Below are 22,750 nucleotides of genomic sequence, written 5' to 3'. Positions count from 1 at the left end.
CTGTTTTCCGTTTTCTTAACGACCATTCCACAGGTGCATGTTAATTAATTGATTATGGTTAATTGAAAATGCATGGAAAACATTGTTTAAACCCTTTACAATGAAGATCTGTAAAGTTATTTGGATTTTTAAAACATTATTGTTGAAATACACAGTCCTGAAAAAGGGACGTTTCTTTTTTTGCTGAGTATATATATATATATATATATATGTATGGGTTAGAGATGGTGGCACTGACCAGAAAGCAGGAGAAAGAGCTGGAGGTAGCATAGTTAAAGATACTAAGATTTGCATTGGGTGTGATGAGGACAGATAGGATTAGAAATGAGTACATTAGAGGGTCAGCTCAAGTTGGGTGGTTTGGAGACAAAGTCTGAGAGGCGAGATTGCGTTGGTTTGGACGTGTACAGAAGAGAGATGCTGAGTATATTGGGAGAAGGATGTCAGGATAGAACTGCCAGGTAAGAGGAAAAGAGGAAGGCCTAAGACAAGGTTTATGGATGTGGTGAGAGAGGACATGTAGGTGATAGGTGTAACAGAACAAGATACAGGGGACAGAAAGATATGGAAGAGGATGATCTGCTGTGGCAATCCCTAATGGGAGCAGCCTAAAGAAGAAGAAAAATATAAGACTGGACGCAGACAGACTATACTGTCAAATACAGTATATAACATACAGGCTAGATGTTTACTGGTTATATAGCGTTCTAATTTATCTTGGCACAGATAATTAGTTTTATGATACCAAGTCTTTATGGATGATATCTGATTTTGGAGTTGTTGCTTCGTTGTTAAACCAGGTTGAAGTGGAGGATTCTTCATGCATTGGAGTGCAATCTTTCTCTGTGCTTCATTAACCCTTTTCTTCAGTGTGCAGTGCTTTCCTCAGTTAGGCTGTTTAGAGTGTCATCAGCAATTGCTTCTCAGGCCTTTCCAGACTACTGTCAAACAGATTTGGCTTGGCAGATTGAATCTCAGCCATCAGGCTTTCAAACAGAAGACTTTGTTGGCTTTGCTCTACAAGGAAGAGCAGCTTATAGCTTTTAGATTTAGAGAGCAGGTTTCAGTGGTTTCAGTCATTTTGGTGAGTTTCCACTCCTTGAGAGAATCCCAGAGTGGGTACTCATACAGAATTTCCCAGGGACTTCAGGGAGAGTCCAGAGAATATCCCAAAGAGAGAAGCAATTTCAGAATGGTGCAGAGAGTTTTATGGGAATGCATAACTTCCCCTGATTGGGTTAAAATCACTTACAGTTGTAAAATAAGTTTTTCCTCATGGATGAGTTCTTCTGTCCATCATAGCTATCATTACTTGAATTATTAGTCTTTATTCTTGCTTGAGTCCACTTCCTGGTTCAAGAAGTCTGTAGAGGAGCTTCTGGAGAGATGTCAACTCTGATTTACACCTTTTTTATCTGGTGAAGTCCAGGCAGTTCTTGGTGTAAGGTGGAGTCCAGTCACATAGTTGGGAATGCAAGAGTGGGAAGGTGCAGTTGGAATCCTACATTCTTGTTAAATTTCTTTTTTTTAACAGGCCTGGTGTGCCCCTAAAGCCTAGCAGAATGGCCAGTGGCCACTTTGTCCTACATTGAGGAGAAACACTTAATTGGATTTCTGTGCTCATCGAGTTTCTATAATGAATTCTGTTCTAATATAAAGTTTTTCATATATTGCAAATATAAACATAGATGTGCAAATATTTCTATCTAACAATAGTTACCTACATAGTCCAAATATTTTGTGATATAATTTTTAATTGAACTGCTCATGAGGTTTTCATAATGTTCTGGTGTCCTCATACACAAATCACATTGGCATAAGTAGCAGAAGGTAGAAAGGTTGACATTTACACATAAGATAATACAGATGAGCAATAAAGCAGATTTTAGAGAGAGTCTACACCACCGCATTTTCAATCACTGTGAAAGAATACTTACTTTCAGTTAAGTCTGGGTGAAATAAAGGACACGGCAGTGCCTCATTTCCTGTTGTAAATGGATCTGCTAATGTCATTTATCAGACTTGATATCCAGGGATTGTGCATTTGCTACTCAAACAAAATTTATTTTATAAAGTGCCTTTCTATGGTGAATGCAATTCTTCAGTGCCCCACAAGCAGTCATACTCCTATGAGGCAGCAGTGTGTGACTCTATATAATCAGTTACCGCCAGGCTTCAAACATATCACCCCACTACTTTCAGAACTAAGTCTTGTAGTAATTAATCATACCCCTCTCTCTTATTTACTCTTTCTACATTTTCTTTCATTTCATTTTAGACATTCTGCATGTTAAGGATGCATGTACAGTAGTTCCACTGCACTAGCCTCCAATAATGTCAGATCATAAACTGTTTTTTTTTCTTATGCCTGTTTAGAATCTTACAGTACTAGTGATTATTAGAATTGTGTGGAGGTGGACACTGGAGACAGATGAGGCCATAGAAGATGGCTTTGAGGCAAGGAGCTGGAAAATGTTGTGTGAAACACATGAGGAAGACATTGATGGTGTTACTTACTGTGTAAACGACTGCATGAAATTCTGTGTTGATAACAGTACACCCACTGTGAGATTAAAGTGTTTTGCTAGTAATAAACTGTTGATTACTAGTGAATGTAAGATGCTATTGAATATCATAAAGAGAGCTTTTCAAACGGGGATGTTGTAACTTGGATTTTATTTCTTTTTTGTGTTATGTTAATCTTGCAAATGAACTCCTTTTTCTAACTCTATTAGGTGTTTTAGTATCACAGAATAAATGTCTGTTATTAATTCTTTTGAATTATTTAATTGTAAGGTTGTTAAATTATTTTTCCATTTTCCCAAAACAATATCTTAAAATTCTATATGTGTTGCTATTTTGTGTATGAGTTTCTAAGGAGTTGCTATGGAGTGACATTCGGGGTCATGCTATGCATGATGTCACAGGGAAGTAGCTATACATTTCAGTCCCTTAGACTTACAGATTATCCAAATTTGTGAATACACACTAAAAACTAATTGTTTATTGTTTTGACTATTATTCTTAAACACTATTATTCTTGAAAACTAACTACTAATTAGGATTTCATTTTGGTTGTGACACTAGACTTTATTGACTTTTCCAGTTACAAACCTATTTTTGTTTTCCTGACTCCCATTTCTCCAAGTCCCTTGTGGCATGTTGCTTTCACCTTAAACACAGCATAGGGACAATTGTAGCGCGTCTAGAAGGAGTTGAAGGAGAAGATCAAGGAATGCAAACAAGATGCAACAGAATAGTTGAGACAAATGTAAAGCTGTATGGATAGGATTACTTTGTATTAGTAATCAGGTAGCCAGCCAGCCAACATGAATCTGTACAATAATTAACTATTAAGTTGAAAGTGTTTTGCAAATGTTTTTATTTGAGGTGTTCTTTACACATCCCAAGCTGCTCCTCAATCCACGTATACTTTACTATGTAAGCAACCCTTTAATCCAATCAAGCCACACTTCTGCTACCTTTTTTCCTGCTCATGACTGCTATCAGGTGAGAAGAGAGAGAGAGAAAGAGATCATAAAGGTTTTGGGTACCCCATATAATATGTTGGAAAAATCAATTGAACAAAGGACAAAGCAGGTCTTGTTCAGATGGGTGTCATTGTACTGTCCTAAGAAGACAGTTTTTAAGTAGGTCACTCATAAGAAGTGGTGAGTTCAGTAGACTGGATAGTAGAAGTGACGTCACAAGAGCATAGAGCATCATTCGTTCTTTCTACTGAAGAAGATAGAAGCAAGGCAATGTCTGGTTCAGAGGGCAATCAAACAAGCCTTGAGGTTGTCTCCCAATCGCACATGCATGACAGCTGCTTTACCTGCTAGACCACTATGCCTGCTATGGTAGTCAGAATGCCTGCTGTCTCAGAAGAATACTGAAAGCCCTACCCATTTTCTGCATGTTTAGGAAAAAAGCAATTATTTTTTCCTAAGTAATTTAACTTAAGGATTTAGTTCTCCAATCTATAAGCCTGGCGTCATTGCACTGCTGGCTCAAGCACAACTTGAGAAATGCCAGGTGTCAAGTGTAAAGGTTTTATTTAGCTTTCCTCTCAGTAATGGACAAACTCACGAACTTAGAGAACACAAGGTTTAAGTTTTCTTTTCAACCAGGTGACTTTGATAACCATTTAAACAAGACTGAAGGTTATTTATTCAAAAGCAGCCCAGATTTATTCTACAGGTCATTTTGGTGAGAGTAATATAGTTTATAGTTAACAAGTGTCCTTGCTTTTATTTTTTAACACATAGGGTAAATTTAATTTTACTAAGTGCTGCCAATTGAGCCGGTGAATAACAATACCAGAAGTATGAATATAGTATGGAGAGCTCGTTCACTTTGGTGTATTTTCTCCTTGCTGAATATTAGCATGACTGATCCAATTGATCATTAACAGATGGCCATGTTTCATTCCTTTGTGGCACAGCAGAGACAGGCTACAGACAGGCAAGCTGACACTGAAGCAATTAACAGCTGTCCTAGTTTCACACAAGACAATCATTTCAAATCAAAATTCAAAGGTACAGTACAGAACATGAATAATAAGCCCAAAACAATGAAAGCTACAGATGATTGAGGCATTAACTTGCAACTGCTTTAAAATGATGCAACTGACAAGGTGTCTTGTTATCTTACTCATCATGGCTTTCATATTACACCTGCTGTAAAAGAGCTTAAAGGAAAAAGGTTGAATGCATTTTAATGAGCTGTAACATTCTACAATAATTTCCAAAGCTAGCACAAAGCACTTCATTTATTTTATTATCCTGCAAGTGGTCACTAACTATACAAATAGTGTTGAGTGAAAGTCAGGGCTCTCATACTTTTATTCATATCTTTAGGCTTCCATTTCACATATCAGAATGGGTCAGATATCTGTTTCACTTCCAAAACGACAACAGACCTGTTACTCAAAAAGCGTTACTATGCAAATCATTAGATGTATTTTTTTGCATGGCATAAGTTGAAATGCACTAACCATAAACCAGCGCTTAGAGACAAGTGGAACTGATTTACCATGCAAACTTTCATAATAAGGCAAAATACAGTAAGACAAAAAAAGCAACCATCATTCATTATCCATTAAACCACTATCCATGGCAGTGCTAAACACAAATTAGAAAGCGAACTTTAGGTGAGATGCTTGACAGACAGTCCAAGTTTACAATACCTCAAATAACAAATTAGCAGCTCCTTCTGGGAACTTTCAGTGACAATTAGACCTTTATTTATGTTATATCTTTTTTTTGGGTAGGGGTTGAAAGTTTTTTTAGGTTTTAACTTTTTTTTTAATTTATCAGCCTCCATCCCTGAGAAAGAGAGCTAGGCCAACAGAATAAAACTTTAATAGTAGGAAAAATAAATAAATACATAAATAAATAAAAATAAACAGAATAAAAAAGGAAGAGAATCCGCTTCCTCAATTTAAATGCTTATTCTAAAATGTTATTGATTAGATCCTTACAGGCTTTGAAGAAGGTTTATACAGATCCTCTAAGTGAGAATTAGATTTTTCCCAATTTCAAATAATACTGTAAATAACATGTTATCCACTGACTTAAAAGAGGTGAATTAAGATTCTTCCAGCTGAGCAAGATAAGTCTACGTGCCAATAGTGAAGTAAAGGCAATTACAGTTTGTTTGTCCTTCTCCATTTTAAGCTCATTTGGAAGAACACCAAACACAGCTGTTAGTGGATTAGGAGGGATTTTACTCCAAGGCTATCTGAAAGGCACTTAAAGATATTTGTCCAAAATTATGTTCATTTGGTGCACATCCAAAACATATAGCTCAATGAGGCTGGAACCTTGATTGCAACGTTCACAGGTTGGATCTTGCCCTGGAAACATTTTGGACAATTTTAAACGAGACAGATGCACTCGATATATAATTTTAACATGAATAATTATATGCTTTGTGCATATGAAGCTAGAGTGAATTCCGTGCATGGCTGCCTTACACTCTTTTTATGAAATGTTGAGTAAGAGATCCTTTTCCCATTGTACTCTGGGATCTTTGAAAGGGAGGGACTTTAAAATGTTTTTATATTGCAGAAATGCTTTCTGAGTCCTCAAGACAGATCAATATTTTTTCTGGAATAGAGGTTGGTGGGAGGTGAGGAAAATCGGGCAGGTTTGGTTTAAAAAAGTTTCTAATTTGGAGGTAGTGAAAGAAATGTGTTGCTGGAAAGTTAAATTTGGAGTGCGATTGTTCGTAGGATGTAAAGGCATTGTCTATATACAGATTTCTAAGTGATTTAATCTCAAATGTTTTCCCGACATTAAAAACTGCGTACATTTGAGAAGGTGGAAAAAGATGGTTATCATTCAGAGGTACCGCAGATAAAAGTTACTCTGTCTTGAGGTACTTCCTACATTGGTTCCATATTCAGAGTGAATGAAGCACAATTGGGTTGTTAGTATATCGGCGATAGCTTGCACTTATTAGGGTACAAAGCAAGGAATATAAAGAAGTACTGCAGGATTTTATTCATAATGCGGACCAAGCATGTGTATGTTCATTTATTTGCCTCAATGTCCAGGTTTTTATAACTTTATATTTGTTGCCCAGTAATAAAACTGAAAGTTAGGTAGAGCCATGCCGCCTTCTGCCTTAGGTCTTTGTAAGGTTGTCCTTTGGATATGTGGATGTTTTGAATTCCAAATAAATTAGGTTATGATTGAATCTAACTTCTTAAAAAAAATATTTATTGATGTGTATTGCAATGTTTTGAAATAGAAAAAAAAGTCTAGGAAGGATATTCATCTTGACAGTGTTAATTCATCCAGCTAAAGTAAGATGGAGGGTAGACCATCTATGCAGGTCTTGCCTAATTTTTTACAGCGAAATTTTGTTGATAAAGAGGTTTATGTTAACTTGTGATGTTTATCCCTAGGTATTTAAACTGATCTGCAGTGATAAAAGGGAAGTTGTTGGATCTAATATTGTGTGCTTGAGAGTTCACTGGAAAGAGCACATTTTTATTCAGATTAATTCTGAGACCAGAAATCTTTTGAAATTCTGTTAGTGCTGTTAAGACTGCAGGCACAGTATTTTGTGGATCTGATATATACAGTACCATATCAGATGCATATAGTGAAATTTTCTGTTCAAGTTCTTACTCTGATAATTGCCTTTATCTCATAAGCATTTCGAAAATGAACTGTCAGAGGCTAAATGGTGATTGTAAAAAGCAGTGGTGACAAGGAGCATCCTTGTCTAGTACCACATTCTAGTTTGAAGTAGTCTGAAATAATGTTAATACAAACTGACGCTTCTGAAAAGGCATACAGTAGTTTGATCCATGCAAAAATGTTCGGTCCGAACCCAAATTTCTCCAATGCAGTTAAAAGGTAGTTCCATTCAACCATATCAAATGCTTTTTCTGCATCCAACGATAATAATATATCCGGGGTGTTAGACTTTGTGAGTAAATATATTATGTTAAACAGGCATCGAACATTGGAAGCTAAGTGTCTGCCTTTAATAAATCCAGTTTGGTCTTGTGATATTACAGAAGGAAGCACTTTCTCAATCCTTCTAGCTAGGACTTTGGAGAGTATCTTAACATCATTATTCAGAAGTGAGATTGGTCTGTATGATGCACATTGTAATAAATCTTTATTGTGCTTAGAAAAGTCAGTATGCTTGGTGAAAAGTTTGAGGTAGAATTTTATTGCATCTAGCTTCTATAAATGTTGCTAATAAGAGGGGAGATTATATTTTTATGGTCAATGATTTTGTCTGCATCTGTGTTGGTAATTGCTGGGATTGTATTGCAAACTTCCTTCTTGTGGATTTGTTGAGCTAAGATCTTATTAGCTTTCTCTCCATGTTCATAGTTGTTGTGATGTGAAATTTTGCATACAAGTTAATAAATATTTTGTATGTCTTTATTTGTAACTTAAACAAAGAAATGTAATATTAGTGTTACATTAGTGAGAAGCATTAATTAAAATCAGGAAAACAGAGATAAGGTATAAAGAAGCCAGCTGCTGTTATAAGAGGTTTACTATCTTGCATTATTGGTAATGAAATGAGAATGAAAATAGCAAAGTGACTGAAAGTGAAAGCTGTGGAATGTTGTGTGAAAGTTTTGAAAGATGTAACAGTTGGTGTGAAGAGTTTGAAGTGACAGCATGTAGAACACCCTCTGCTAGAGTGGAAAGCAATAAAAGCAGGGGAAGAAAGGAGAGAAAACTGCCCATGGTGAAAGTTAGGGCAGTAGTAACAAGATCTGACTGGAACCCTAAAACATGGGCGGGTGACTTACCTGAGACAGAGGAGTGCTTAGATAAAGAGTGGGAATGTGAAGAAAAGGAGATGCATGAAAGGAAGGAAAAACACCAAGGGTGTTCCCTTCCATTATTCTCCAATGCACCACAATCTCCAGGCAATTCTGAGGTCTGTCCAGTATTTAAAGAACATGCTACACTGATAGATATTTAGCCACTGTTAGGAAAGGTGACCAGTGCTGCACTGAAATTTGATTTAGGAAAAAGAAATCAGATAGAAGGCAGAGATGCTGGTGATTTTGAATGGCAGTTGTTGATTGAAGGACATGGAATTGATAATGGAATAAGGATACTGAGTGAAGAAAGTGTGGAATTAAAACAAGGAACAATGGAAATGAAAGGAATTCAAGTGGTTATGTGTGAAAGGTCTGAAAGTTCTAGTGCAAGAATTTGGAAAAGAAAGTGCACCAGTTAAGGAGTTGGTTTGAATGAAACAGGACAAGCAAAAGAACAAAGGATAGGGTATGGTTTAGTAGGAAGGTTTACAAGCTCAGGCAGCAAGTCAGGAATGCACAGGAGTGTAAAGGTCCTAACAGCTCTGCTAGGCCCAGCAGTAATTAAAAAGCACACACACTTAGGTTCAGTAATTCGAAACCTGACTGGCCAGTTGTTTAAAAAGACTATCAAACTCCCTGCAATAAAATGGAGACATGTGAGCTGGTCTTGGGTAAAGAACAAAGGTCAGTTTTAGGAGATATGCTGGATTTAGCACTTAGACTTTGCAGAAGATTTTAGCCCACATTTTCAGGTAGCAGTTACCATAAAATAAAAACAAGGACACACTGGCATTGACAAGAAAAGGAAGGGTAGTGCAGGAAGGCAGGAAAGGGAAAATAGTTATTTCTGTTTCTATTTTATGGCCTTTTGCAATATTGCAACTTCTATTGTAAGGTTTTATGGACTTTGGGTTGGTGCAGGTAATAAATAGTAAAGGCAATTAGTGGAATAAAATCCATGCAGGAGATCGGGTTACCACTAGAGCATTGGAGTGGAGTGGCACTAGTGGCCAAGCTGTTCCAACGCACACGATAAGGCCATTTTCAGTTTCAATTGCCTCACTTGCATATTCGCTCCCACTTTCGCTTTCAGCTGGAGATGATGCAGCAGTGTCAAGTCCCGTAAGATCTGTGCTTTCATCTGTCTGTTCCAGGTCAGTCTCTGAAAGCCCGTACCTTGAGCTTGGACTTGATGCCTGGATGAGACTTGTCTATCTTTTCTGTTTCTTTCTGAGCCCATTTATTCTGACGCTCATGTTTATATATGCTTGCATATACTGTAATTGAGCCTACTATGGTTGAGTAAATACAGGATACCTTGGGATGATAAAAAAAAGAGAAAAAAATAACATTGCCGCTAATGGAATTCCGCTTCAGACGTCCATCTCCCGTAACGGACGAGACCAACTCGAGGTTTTACCTTTCTGATGATTTTTTTCTTATCTTCGTTTTTTTCTAGTTTGACTATGAAGTCATTTGTTCTATGAGTTTGACTTCATTGTATACTATGTTATTTTCTTCAAATACAATAAAAAAAAATAATAAAGGTTTACACACACATATACAGTGCCATGATTGTAATAATAGAATATGATGAATATATGTAGGCTGTGTAACAGTTATTTTTTCAAATTTTCAGGATACTTGAGCTCCAGGGCACTCACAAAGCTGGAACCCATGAATGGGTATGTGTTTGCATGTTTCTTTCTCATCTCTATCAAGCATGTACTGTTGGGGCAAATAGGTTGTTACCTATTCTCATATTTTTTTGAAGTGTTTCTGCATTCATGTTTATTTAAATTATGTCTCTCAAAACTACTCATACAAAAAATTTGCAAATCAATAGGCCTGGTCCAATGAATAAACAGAGAAGACTGCCAAAAGAGAAGTTAAGTTTAACAGTATCTACAGCTGCTATCGTTGGACATACTGTAGGTCAGACCTTTTTTAAAGGATATGGAGATAAGTACTGGATCAAACTGGATCAAAAACAATAGGTTTGAAGCATGAAACCAGATGAACATGATGTGACTTATTTGACTATATCCAGGAACTGTCTGCTGCACATTCTCCCTATGTTAGTTTTCTGAGCAGTGCTTTTCCAGTTTTAGCTTGAAGTTTCATGTGTGGAGCCCTTTGATCGAATGTCACTAGCCATGAAAAATATCATGGGGGACCACTCTTTAATCGAATATTTTTGTGTTGCAATGTGACAAGCTACTTGACCTTATCCCTGGTTGGATATCATTGAATCTCACGGCATGAAATTTCACAGGGGATCACTACTCAAATTAATGCAACTGAATAATGCCGTGGCATGCCATGTTGCCAGTCACAGTTTCATGTGGGGATCCCCCCTGCTCTCCCTTGATCAAATATCACTGTATTACAACGCTTGCATTACTGTGTTGTGAGCAATTGAGGAAAAAAAAAACTTTTTTAGCTAGTACCTTGTTCACAGTATAATCTTCCTCCTGCCACTCCCCCTACCCACCAAAAAGGTAGCAAGCACTATGTAATATTTTTATCACTCATTTTTAATCGCATTTGCTTCACCTTCACCCCACTGACTCCTTTGGAAGAAGAATCGCTCACGATTACAAACAATAAATAAAATCAAAGAGTGCGATTAGAATTGGTGGGGGTAGGGGGCAGACTGTACAGCGAACAAAGCTCATGTACTTACTACACAGTGATGGCCACTTGCAACTGAAACGTGGCTAAGAAAAACTGGTTTAGAAGTATGTGTGATGTGTTTGACTAGCACTGATAAACTGTCCAGGGCTCTTACTGTACTGTGCCCAAGACTACCAGCAAAGGCATTGTCCCCACTGTAGTAACCCAGCATTAGAAGAAGCTGGTATGAAAATGTATGTACTTAGTTTATTCCACATTTGAAATGCAAGAAAAAAGAACAACATCAATAAATCTATAATAATAAAAGGCAAAGCCCTCACTGACGGACTGACTGACTCACTGACTCATCACTAATTCTCCAACTTCCCATGTAGGTAGAAAGCTGAAATTTGGCAGGCTTATTCCTTACAGCTTACTTACAATAGTTAAGCAGGTTTCATTTCGAAATTCTACATGTAACGGTCATAACGGTTGATAACAGTCGACAATGTCCGCCATGTTGAACTTTCTTATTTATGGCCCCATCTTCACGAAATTTGGTAGGCAGCTTCCCTGCGCTAACCGAAACCGATGTACTTACTTATTTTGATGGTATGACTCCACAGTCGGCCGCCATATTGAACTTTCCAACGTCACCAATTTTCAAACTTCCCGTGTAAGTAGAAGGCTGACCCCCATCTTCACGAAATTTGGTAGGTGGCTTCCCTGCACTAACCGTAACCGATGTACGTACTTATTTCGATGGTATGACACCACTGTCTGCCGCCATATTGAACTTTCCAACGTCACTAATTTTCCAACTTCCTGTGTAGGTAGAAGGCTGACCCAATTTTCACGAAATTTGGAAGGTGGCTTCCCTGCGCTAACCAAAACAATTATCATAAACTAGCAAAATATAACTAATATAACAAAAAATAACTCCGCCTCCCACGGGCATCGAGCAGAAGTCTATTATAGTATATGGACAAAAAAATAGGTTCCAGTTATGACCATTACGCATAGAATTTCAAAATGGAACCTGCCGAACTTATGTAAGTAAGCTGTAAGGAATGAGCCTGCTAAATTTCAGCCTTCTACCTACACGGGAAGTTGGAGAATTAGTGATGAGTCAGTGAGTGAGTGTGAGTGAGTCAGTGAGTGAGTGAGTGAGTCAGTGAGGGCTTTGCCTTTTATTAGTATAGATATACATGTGACCGAAATGTGGTTTCTTCGAAATTTAATGCATTAATTGTTGCGAGACCACAGATTCTATAGCATATGGTCCATTTTTGTGTAAATCTACATTTTTGCGTAAATCTTCGTTTTGTGCATTGAATGATGTGAACATGAAAAGGTTATTGTAGACTCAGATATTTTGCCTGTAGTGTTTGTAGATTTTACTTTCATCAAACAACAAATCTTTTAATTGTCGTGGATACGCCTCTTCATTGGGAAGAAACAATACTTCTCCCTGATGGCAACATGAATTAAACGATCTACAAGTCTCCGACTTTAAAGCCTTACAATATCTACATACTTCTGACATATCACCTATGTCATATATTTAATCTCTTTTTGCTGTTCGGTTATTTCACTGAGTAATAATTTCTGTTTGTTTGTGCTAATGCGATCTTTATTATCTTTTTTTTTTATACTTTCGAATTTTCCTACTTTCATATTCTTTAACCTGCTCTGCATGTGTATCGCACCAACATTTTTGAACGTCTTTATGGAGTCTTTTATTTCTGACCCCAATTGGATCTACTTTGTTTTCAATTCCACTTGGTCCAGGCTGATTATTACTTTCTTCATTTTCTTAATTTGCACATAGATTATTATTGTTCTTTTGTGCATTCTTTTTTGCCTTTTTTTCTCTCCAACATTTAGGTGTCTCTTTTTGACGCGCTGCTCCATCTTCTTTGCTTAGTTGTTCATGTGCCATCTACAACGTATAAAATTTTTAAGAACAGGGAGCACATGAAGAGGGTCATCCAAAATCATTCCAACAACTGCGAGGTTAGATGTCCGTGATCTTGGTTTAAATTGTTTGTAAGTAGGGCATGACGTGCAAAAGTCACCATCTCACAGGTCTTGCTTTCCAAGGTTGTAATGTCTAGTCTCATGGGACGTCAAAGTGTCTCTCCGAGAAGATCATGTATGGACCCAAGATTTTATTGGTATTATTGTATGTATATATATATATATATATATATATATATATATATATATATATATATATATATATATATATATATATATATATATATATATATATATATATATATATATATATATATATATATATATACTGGTCAAAACAACAGGTGCACTAGAGGGGCAACAGTGAGATGACCCACAGGCATATCCATGAAGGGACACACAGACCTCTATGCCCTGGTCCAGATCTGGGAGGACATCCCCCAGGACACCATCCATCGTCATCATTGTCAAGTATGCATACAAGCACATGGGGGCTATATAAATTACTGAGTATGATTTTGAGTAGCTGCAATGAAATTTGCAAGATAAGAAAAGTCACAAAATCAACCAGAATGTTCCAGCAAATTATGGAAAAAAACCCAATCTAAATCTTTTAAGTAGATTTCTTGTGAAAAGCAGACAGACATATAGACAGACTGACAGATGTTAGATTTTATATATATATGTATATATATTGTGACAGATAGGGGACGCTATCTCTCCCTTGAACCATCGGACAATACATCAGACACCAGATAAAAGTCCAAATTATTATTTTATCTGAACTGCACAGTGCACAAAGCACCCTCCTCTCCACAATACTCATAAATCACAATAATAATTCTCAATAAACCAATACAATAAACAATCCACCACTCCCAGACGTGTTGCCACCCTTCCTCCAAGCTCAGCTCAACCCTTGGATCTCCCACACTCCTTTAAACATGTGACTTCTTAGCACTTCTGGATCAAATCAAAACTCCTCTTCTTCAACCCAGAAGCACGTCATTCCCTTTGTCCATGTGAATTGGATGCACTTCTGGGTTGTAGGGAAAATACTTGCTGCTCCTCCCTGCAGCGCCTTCTAGCGGCCCCCGTTTTATCCAGCAGGGCTGTAAAGGAAAACTCCATGGTCCATAATATATGGTGATAGTTCATCCCTGGAACATAGACAGACAGACAGACAGACACCAGATGTCCAAAACACACACGTTTATTTTCTTCTTTGTTTTACAGCACCACACAATGCTCAGTCTTTCCTTTCTCTTCTCTTTACTGCCACCCTCACTCCTCCACATGCAAGCTCCATCCTCTTCCACCCGACTCTTGCTCGACTAATGGAGTCAGGCAGCCCCTTTTATAATGCCCCAGATGTGCTCCAGGTGCTTCGCGGTGATCTTCCAGCAGCACTTCTGAGTGTGGTGGAAGTGCTGTAATCCAGAGCTCCATAATCCTCCGGGTGCCCCTTGGCGGTGGCCACGGGCCCCAACAGGGTTGAGCTTTTAAGCTCTGATCCCGTGGCCCCGATGCAGACCAGGACAGCTGCCGTCTCGTGGTCCAGGGGAGGTATTTTCCCTCTCCCAGTCCGTCCAGGCATCCTGGTTGGGCAGGATCCCCAGCTGTCCGCCACAATATATAAATACATAGAGTGGCATGCAAAAGTATTCAATCGCTTGAAAGTCATCATAATTTTCTGCATGACAAATACATATTTATCAATTCAGTATTTTAATGTGAGCTCTTATGCTGTAACAATACATTTCCAAAGTTAAAATAAACACTTTTCTGAAGATATCTAACTGAAGAAGTAAATCTCAAAATTTAGTGTTTGCAGAAGTATTTGTGTGTGCTCTGGAAGCTCCAGGTTTACACAAATGACAATTAATCACAAATGATACAAAGGTGATAATTAAACATAATTAGGTACTACTTGTAGGTCCTTTATATCTCTTTGGTTATAAAAAGTATCCTTTGTTGGACAATCCCTGAAAAAATGAAGACAAAAGAGCATTCTGCTGATACAACGAGATACAACGTCATTGAAATGCAGAAGGCAGGAAATGCAAATTAGTATATGGAAGGACAGATACCTCATCCGAAGCTGACCCAAGGGTGCTGTACTAGACGGGATCACTATTGCCAATATAACAGATAATGTAATTGAGCTAATTACTACTGGAACATACATATGGATAATGAAAAACAGGATACCATCAATCCATCCAGCCATTTTCCAACCCACTGTATCCTAACTACAGGGTCACGGGGGTCTGCTCGAGCCAATCCTAGGCAACACAGGGCGCAAGGCAGGAACTAATCCCGGGCAGGGCACCAACCTACCGCAGGGCACACACACACAAGTCCTTCAAACTTCCTGTTTACTTACACCTGGTTCCCTCCTCACCTTTGTAATAGGTAGATGACTTTGGGGTGGTCTAGCCATTGAAAAGAGAGTGGGGAATTCAAGATTTAGAGATACAGTAAGTATGGCTCCTGGGTGAGTTCTAAGATGTTCCTGATGTGATGTCTTCCTATTATTAGTTCTCAGAAGGGAGTTAAAGCCCCGTTCTCATCATAAACCCATTGAGCTTGAATGTGAAGAATTTGTGATAGTCACGGTCTCAATTTGTAGGCTGAAAAAAGACCAGATGAAGGAATTGAGAAAGATGAGGTAATTAAAAAATGAAAAGAAAAAATTGTTTTTTTGATGTACGATTTTCAAAATTAATGACTTCTTTTTTAAATGAAGGATGTCAAATCAAACAACACCTATAAATTCCTTCCTCACAAACATTAAAAATTACATTTTTACTGTTTATACTGAGTAGCAAAATATTTACTATTAGTTTACTTCAAACAGAGACTGCATTTTAATAATTAAAATTCTCCATGCAAAATAAACAAATCCCACTACAGCCAAGGTCTTAGTCTTGTTTCCGCTTATGTTATTAGGCTGTCAGTTTTATTTTAATATTTTTATTACCAATTAACAACAACAACAAACAATACAATACAATACAAACAAAATCACATATCACAGACCAACTTCAAACAAAAACACAGTCAGGAGTACAGAATAAAACAAATACAGTTTATGAAAAAAGTTGAAATGGATTAAATATATTTATAGATAAAGTCTGGTTTGCCTTCATATTTTTACATTTCCCTACATTTTAAACTGTTAAAACCAAGGATTTACAGTACTTCAGAATATTTCTTTTTGTGTATACAGTACAATATTGTGCCAATATAATAATTAAGTTAATTACAACTTATAATTTTTATTATATTCAATGTCATTGTAGTTTGATATAGCATGTTTCTTTAAAACCAATACCTGCATTAGTCTATTTTTAATGTAAGTTTGTACCTCTATCCTGAATTGTTTGACAAAATTCATAACCAAAATAAATATTTCATAATTTACTGTCAAAAAGATTACATTTATCATCTGTATTAATTTTAAATCGCTGGACAACTAGTCTTTATAGGATACATTCAATAAATTATCTTGTATGTGAAATAAAATTAATTATACAGTACTTACTTCTCGTCCACATTTCTTTTTTCCAATCAATGTGTTTTCCAAATAAAGAATTCCAGTGTATTGCAAAAGCAAGCATGTGGTTATCTTGAAATAACGACTTAAAAATTGATTATTACATCCATAACTCGGAATATCTTTCTCCTGAAATTTAATGCATGCTGTAAATTCGTTAAATCTTTCTACCGGACTATCACCACAACTTCTTAAAAAAGGCACTATTTCTCTAGGTATTGCATTTAGTACAATATCACGATTAACATAAATGTATTTACTAATAAACTCTTTAGAATTATTTAAATCACCGTTATAGTTTATAATTTTTTTTACCAAAAGTATATCACATTAACCCAATTTTTTAAAAAATATATTATTTCTATAAATCTATACAAGTATAGCAAATCCCTAAGAGGAAAAGTTATATTTATACACAAGTGACCATGTAAGGAGTCCGTAGGAGAGCCTCTTTATGGAAACTAGAAAATTTTAAAGGAATTATGTCAAAGTCAAAAGTGCATTGAAATAGATATCTTACACCTCTGACTTATACGAAGAGTTAGAAGTTGGCCGTCAAAATTAAAAGCAGGCCTTTTAACACGATTACAGCTCAGTTTCCATGACGACTTGATACTTTTACTACACCAACGCAACTTTCGCGTCACAGCCAATAGCGACTCTTCTTTCGTTTCGAGAGGGTGGGACAGAAAGGTCACGAAGGGGGGTGCCTGCTCTTCGTCTTTCCTTTTGGTGGCGCGGGGTATTATGGGAGCGTGCGCCGCTTTCATTTAAATAAAGCAATTCTGCAATTTTGTAAGAAGTTGTTTACTGTTGAAACATAATAGTTTCGCGTTGCGTTGTGACTGTTCGTTATCTGTAGACATGGGAGGTAACAACAGTACTCGCCGTGTGTCCTTTGAAGCGGACGAAAATGACAACGTGACTGTGGTGAAGGGCATTCGGGTGAGTGTAAGAAACATTTCAGTGTGCACGCCTGGAAACTTGAATTTAGATGTTTGATTTTTGTGACAGTCAATCCAAACATTCAGCCTCTAACCCCCAAAATGAAAGTTGAACCGCCAATTCTTATCGAGCCAGTTATTATGCTTTGTCAGCAGCTCTTCTGTAGCCAGTCTCAAGCCCAGCTTTGAAAGTTTAGAGGTCGCTTGTCAGCATGTAGTGTGACGCCGGTCACTTCTCCCTAATCCATTTTTTAGGACTTGGCGAATGTTTGTTCCATCCACGCAGATGCATCTGGACAGTATTATAAACAGTAAAAACGCTGTACATTCTTGAACTAGTTTTTTTCAATTTTCTTAGTCTCAGATGGGTGTCATTGAAGGAAATAACAATCCCATGGCATTGATATCCAATTAAAAATCGATACTAAATGCCATAGCGAGCAGATGAGCTAAATCATTCCAATTATTGTGTATGTGGCAAAAATGATCATTTGTATTACTCTCTTGTCCTGATGGGTATTTTGATGCCAGTAAGCTGATTAGGGGGTTGTTAGGTGTCCTTTATCACTTGTGAGAAACAATCCCTACAACGTTTTAGGTTTGTAAATTGTGGTCCATACCTGGTATAGTGGTAGTGGAGAGACCAAAATAACAGTTTGCTCCTCTAGATGCAGAGCAGCATCGTCATCCCTTCTTTATTTTTGTCTGAACTTCCACTAAGGGTTTATTAATGTTTGATGTAGTTTCTTTTAGAATAAATACATAAACCATTTTAGAAAACAATCCCACAACAACCTAATAACAAACAGAACATTACATCATTTAAAAAAGTCAAACAAATGAATCAAAACGTTGTGAATTTAGCTATATTTGTCGAGGGAAAAGTGTGTAACATTCTTTGTGTCATTGTATAGCTGGACACATAGGAGTGTTTCACTTGCCAGAAACAGTTTCAGCCAATGTGGTATTTAGAGATTTTGTTCTAACCATTAAATTCTTGCAGTAATTCACCATTAGATGTAATATTATAAATAGAGGGGTGAATATTTATGAATCAAAGAAGGGGTTGCATTGTGTTGACTTCGGTAGTGTTTGGATATTACAGACAATATTATAAAGCCTTGACTGAAGGCTGTTTCTAATGAGTATGCATGCAGTTTTTGTGAGAAAATTGCAGATTGGGGTGCAACCACCAATCCTAATGTGATGTGGGAGACCTTCTGTGACTGTGTTGGTGTTGCCAGTGATCACAGAAGGAGGTATTTCATCTCGCAGGGCACCCTGGATATCATCAAGAGGAGTCACAATGCACAGTTTGATGGCAATACCAGTCTGTACTTGGAACTGCTTACTTTGGAATCAAAGTATTATGCACATACAAATCTGTTGCTTGGAGTGTCCCACTCATGGCGTGTAATGTAATGGCCCTTATGGATGATGCTGCAGATGTCACCCTCTTGGTTGGCTGCTTTGAGCAGCTATTTAAGGCTGATTCTCTGGCTAGGATGTTGAACATCTCTGGGTTCATTGTTCTTGAGGCTGATACCCCAATTAGGGTGAACTTCTCCAGGCTGGTGGTAAGGCTGTCCTCTTTGCATTGCAAGCAATCTTTGCTACCATTTGGGAGACGGACATCATCCCAGCTGACTGGAATATGGGACTTGTCATCCCTATCTGGAAAGGGAAGGGTGATCACATGAATTGCGGCAACTCCAAAGGGATAACATTGCTGTCGGTGCCGGTTAAGGTCCTTGTTAGGGTCATCCTACTGTACCAGTGAACGGAGCAGTCTGGTTTTATGCCTAAGAAGTCTACCATTAACTGCATCCTGGCACTGAGGGTTCTTATCAAGCACAAATGTGAATATCGGCTGAGTTTCTTTGCAGCCTTTGTCAACTTTTGTATTCGACTCGGTTGATCAAGCTGCTCTCTGGGACATCCTGAAACTGTGAGATCCCCCTGAAGATGGTTGATGTCTTTGCAGGCTTTTACATTGGTACTGTGAGCGCTGAGCAGATTGGAGGCATTTTTCTTTGTTGTTTCAATAGATTGTCAGAGGTGTGTTCTTGCTCCTACCCTGTTCAATGTTTGAGTCATGGGATCCAGTGGCTGTGGGGCATCTGTTGGTGAAGAAAGATTCACTGATCTTGACTTTGGCAACAATGCTGTGATCTTCGCAGAGTCCATGGAGGCTCTAATCGGGGCTCTTAAGAGAGTGAGTAAGGAGTTGGAGTGTCTCAGCTTGCAAGTGTCTTGGATAAAAACCAAGATCCAGGCCTTTAATGCGGAGAGAGTGTTGACTGCATTGAGAGGTTTACTTACCTTCACTGCAACATTCATGTCTCTGGTGACTCTTCCTATGAAGTCAGTAGACTGGGAGAGCATGGGTAGTTATGAGATTTCTGGAAAGGAATGTGTGGTGCTCCCGATATCTGTGCAAAAGGTGGAAGGTCTAGGCCTTTAGAGTCCTTGTGCTTCCTGTTTTGCTATATGGTTGTGAGACATGGATGCTATCCAGTGACCTATGACAAAGACTGGACTCCTTCAATACTGTGTCTCTTTGGAGAATTCTTGGGTATCGCTGGTTTAACTTTGTGCCGAATGAGCAGTTGCTTATGGAGACATGCATAAGGCACAATACCTGCATTGTGAGGGAGCATCAGTTACAGCAATGTGGCCACAGTGGCTCACATAATCCTCATTTTTGAGGACCTGAATGGATGGTCCAGGCCAAGGGGATACCCATGTAACACCTGGTTGCGTCAGATAGATGGTCATTTCCAGACAGTGTGAACTGTGTGTGTGACTGGGGGATTGCCAACCAGGATCCTAAGCTGTTTAGTTATGTGATGGATGCAGCAATGTGCTGTACAAGTGCTTGCTTCCCAAACTGAATTGACCTCATTGAATGCTAACTACTAAAAATAATTTTTTATTAATTAAATGCCAAATAACAAATGCTTTAATTGTTCTTTGCATATTACTTGGAGTGGTAGAGAAATTTCTTAGTTGTGGAAAAAAATCTTTAAATGAGAGTCTAATTCTCCTAAGAACAAATCCTAAAGGTGAAGCTGTAATAGAATATATACCACAATGATTTCAAAAGTGAATGCAAACATGTTTCATGTTATTTGTATCCTATTTTAGTTTGATTAAAAATGGATTAGTCTTTTTTTATTATTTATTATTTATTTTTTATTAAGTATTTCTGGGTGTTACGGTAGCACATAGTCCATTTGCTTCATGGTATCAAAGTCCTTGTTTTGAATCCTTGCTCTTCATGTGAAGTTGGAATGGTCTCCCTCTGTGCATGTGGGGTTTCCATCTATTACTCTGGTTTTCCTCCTACAATTCTAAACGTACTGGTTAGGTTAATTCATTGTTCCATTATAATCCCATGTGCCTGTGTGTTTGAGTGGGTTTTGATATGTATTGGTGTTTTCATTTTATGTCTTGGGCCCAGTACTAGTGAAATGGGCTCTGCTTTGTGCGGCCCCGTATTAAATTAAATGGGTTTGAGAATGTTTCGTTAATGTATCTGTCATTATTTCACTCATTTAATGCATCAATGACTGAGCATGTTGAAGTACTTTGGCTAAAAGAGTATGAAGTATATGCTCTGCTCATTTCTGTGACCTCATTAGTTGTTTTTCCCTTCACTAAATCATTAAGAGTTCTTTTTTAAATTGGTTGCATTGTCTTGCAAGTTTGTCTGTAGAAATTTTACACATTTGTTAAATGTTCGTTTATTATGGTCCTTTTATTTGGGAGACAGTGGTGACATCCACACGCTCGGGTTATTGAAATACTATTTAAATCAAACATGTATTTTTCAGTCTAACCAATATTTAGATAGTTACAGTTTATTTTTGTATAATACTGTTCACTGGGTGTAGGGTTTAAGCAATATAACAACTTTACAGGTTGAACACAATATATATAATGTGCACACATAGATTATGGTAAACAAACATTAAAACCAAGCAATTTCAAACTGGTTAAAATGGAGGAATCCTATAAAGGATGGAGGACAGAGAAATACACTCCCGTCAGCATCTTCCGCAGGGTCGTCAGTGGGGGAGTGGTTCATGGTAGGGCTGTCAGAATTCTCCAACAAACACCATTTGAATATTCTTTCACAAACATCATTACTCTATGTATATAAACTGCCTTTAAAAAATTAAAGGAACACTTTGAAAACACATCAGATCTCAATGGGAAAAAGAAATCCTCCTGGATATCTATACTGATATAGACTGGGAAATGTGTTAGGAACGAAAGGATGCCACATCATTTGATGGAAATGAAAATGATCAACCTACAGAGCTCTGAATTCAAAGACGCCCCAAAAATCATAGTGAAAAAATTATGTGGCAGGCTAGTCCATTTTGCCAAAATTTAATTGCAGCAACTCAAAATTGTACGCAGCACTTTGTATGGCCCCTGTGTTCTTGTATACATGCCTGACAACATCGGTGCATGCTTCAAATGAGATGACAGATGGTGTTGTGGGGGAATCTCCTCCCAGATCTGGACCAGGGCATCACTGAGCTCCTGGACAGTCTGAGGTGCAACCTGGTGGCATTGGATGGACCAAAACATAATGTCCCAGAGGTGTTCTATTGGATTTAGGTCAGGAAAGTGTGGTGGCCAGTCAATGGTATCAATTCCTTCATCCTCCAGGAACTGCCTGCATACTCTCACCACATGAGGCCAGGAATTGTCGTGCACCAGGAACCACTGTACCAGCATAGGGTCTGACAATGGGTCCAAGGATTTCATCCTGATACCTAATGGCAGCCAAGGTGCCTTTGTCAAGCCTGTAGCGGTCTGTGTGACCCTCCATGATATGCCTCCCCAGACAATCATTAACCCATCACCAAACTGCTCATGCTGAATGATGTTACAGGCAGCATAATGTTCTCTATGGCTTCTCCAGACCCTTTCACTTCTGTCACATGCTCAGGGTGAACCTGCTCTCTTGTGTAAAAAGCACAGGGCACCAGTGGTGCATCTGCCAATTCTGGTATTCTATGGCGAATGCCAATCGAGCTGCATGCTGCTGGGCAGTGAGCTCAGGGCCCATTAGAGGACATGGGGCCCTTGGGTCACCCTCATGAAGTCTTTCTGGTTGTTTGGTCAGAGACATTCACACCAGTGGCCTGCTGGAGGTCATTTTGTAGGGCTCTGGCAGTGCTCATCCTGTTCTTCCTTGCCCAAAGGAGCAGATACTGGTCCTGCTGATGGGTTATGGACCTTCTATGGCCCTCTCCAGCTCTCCTAGAGTAACTGCTTGTCTCCTAGAATCTCCTCCATGCCCTTGAGACTGTGCAGGGAGACACA

General features: G+C 38.1%; 1 protein-coding gene and 1 long non-coding RNA gene across 4 annotated transcripts in view; one reads left to right on the top strand and one right to left on the bottom strand.

The window, feature by feature from the left end:
- LOC120533610 overlaps positions 1-17,076 on the bottom strand; it is a 56,730-nt gene extending 39,654 nt beyond the window's left edge. For both annotated transcript variants that reach the window (XR_005634570.1, XR_005634571.1), the window contains exon 1: positions 16,452-17,076. This is a non-coding gene — a long non-coding RNA (uncharacterized LOC120533610). The remainder of the gene's footprint in view (positions 1-16,451) is intronic.
- A 106-nt stretch (positions 17,077-17,182) lies between these two features.
- The window catches only part of chchd3a (coiled-coil-helix-coiled-coil-helix domain containing 3a), a 200,516-nt gene continuing 194,948 nt past the window's right edge, over positions 17,183-22,750 (top strand). For both annotated transcript variants that reach the window (XM_039761359.1, XM_039761358.1), the window contains exon 1: positions 17,183-17,408. In XM_039761359.1, coding sequence (XP_039617293.1) covers positions 17,328-17,408 — 81 coding nt within the window. In that variant the 5' untranslated portion in view covers positions 17,183-17,327. The remainder of the gene's footprint in view (positions 17,409-22,750) is intronic.

This window comes from Polypterus senegalus, chromosome 8 (genome assembly GCF_016835505.1).
Source record: "Polypterus senegalus isolate Bchr_013 chromosome 8, ASM1683550v1, whole genome shotgun sequence".
NCBI classification, from domain to species: domain Eukaryota; kingdom Metazoa; phylum Chordata; class Cladistia; order Polypteriformes; family Polypteridae; genus Polypterus; species Polypterus senegalus.
Note: the sequence above shows the minus strand (reverse complement) of the source record. Positions and strands in the feature narration are given on the sequence as shown.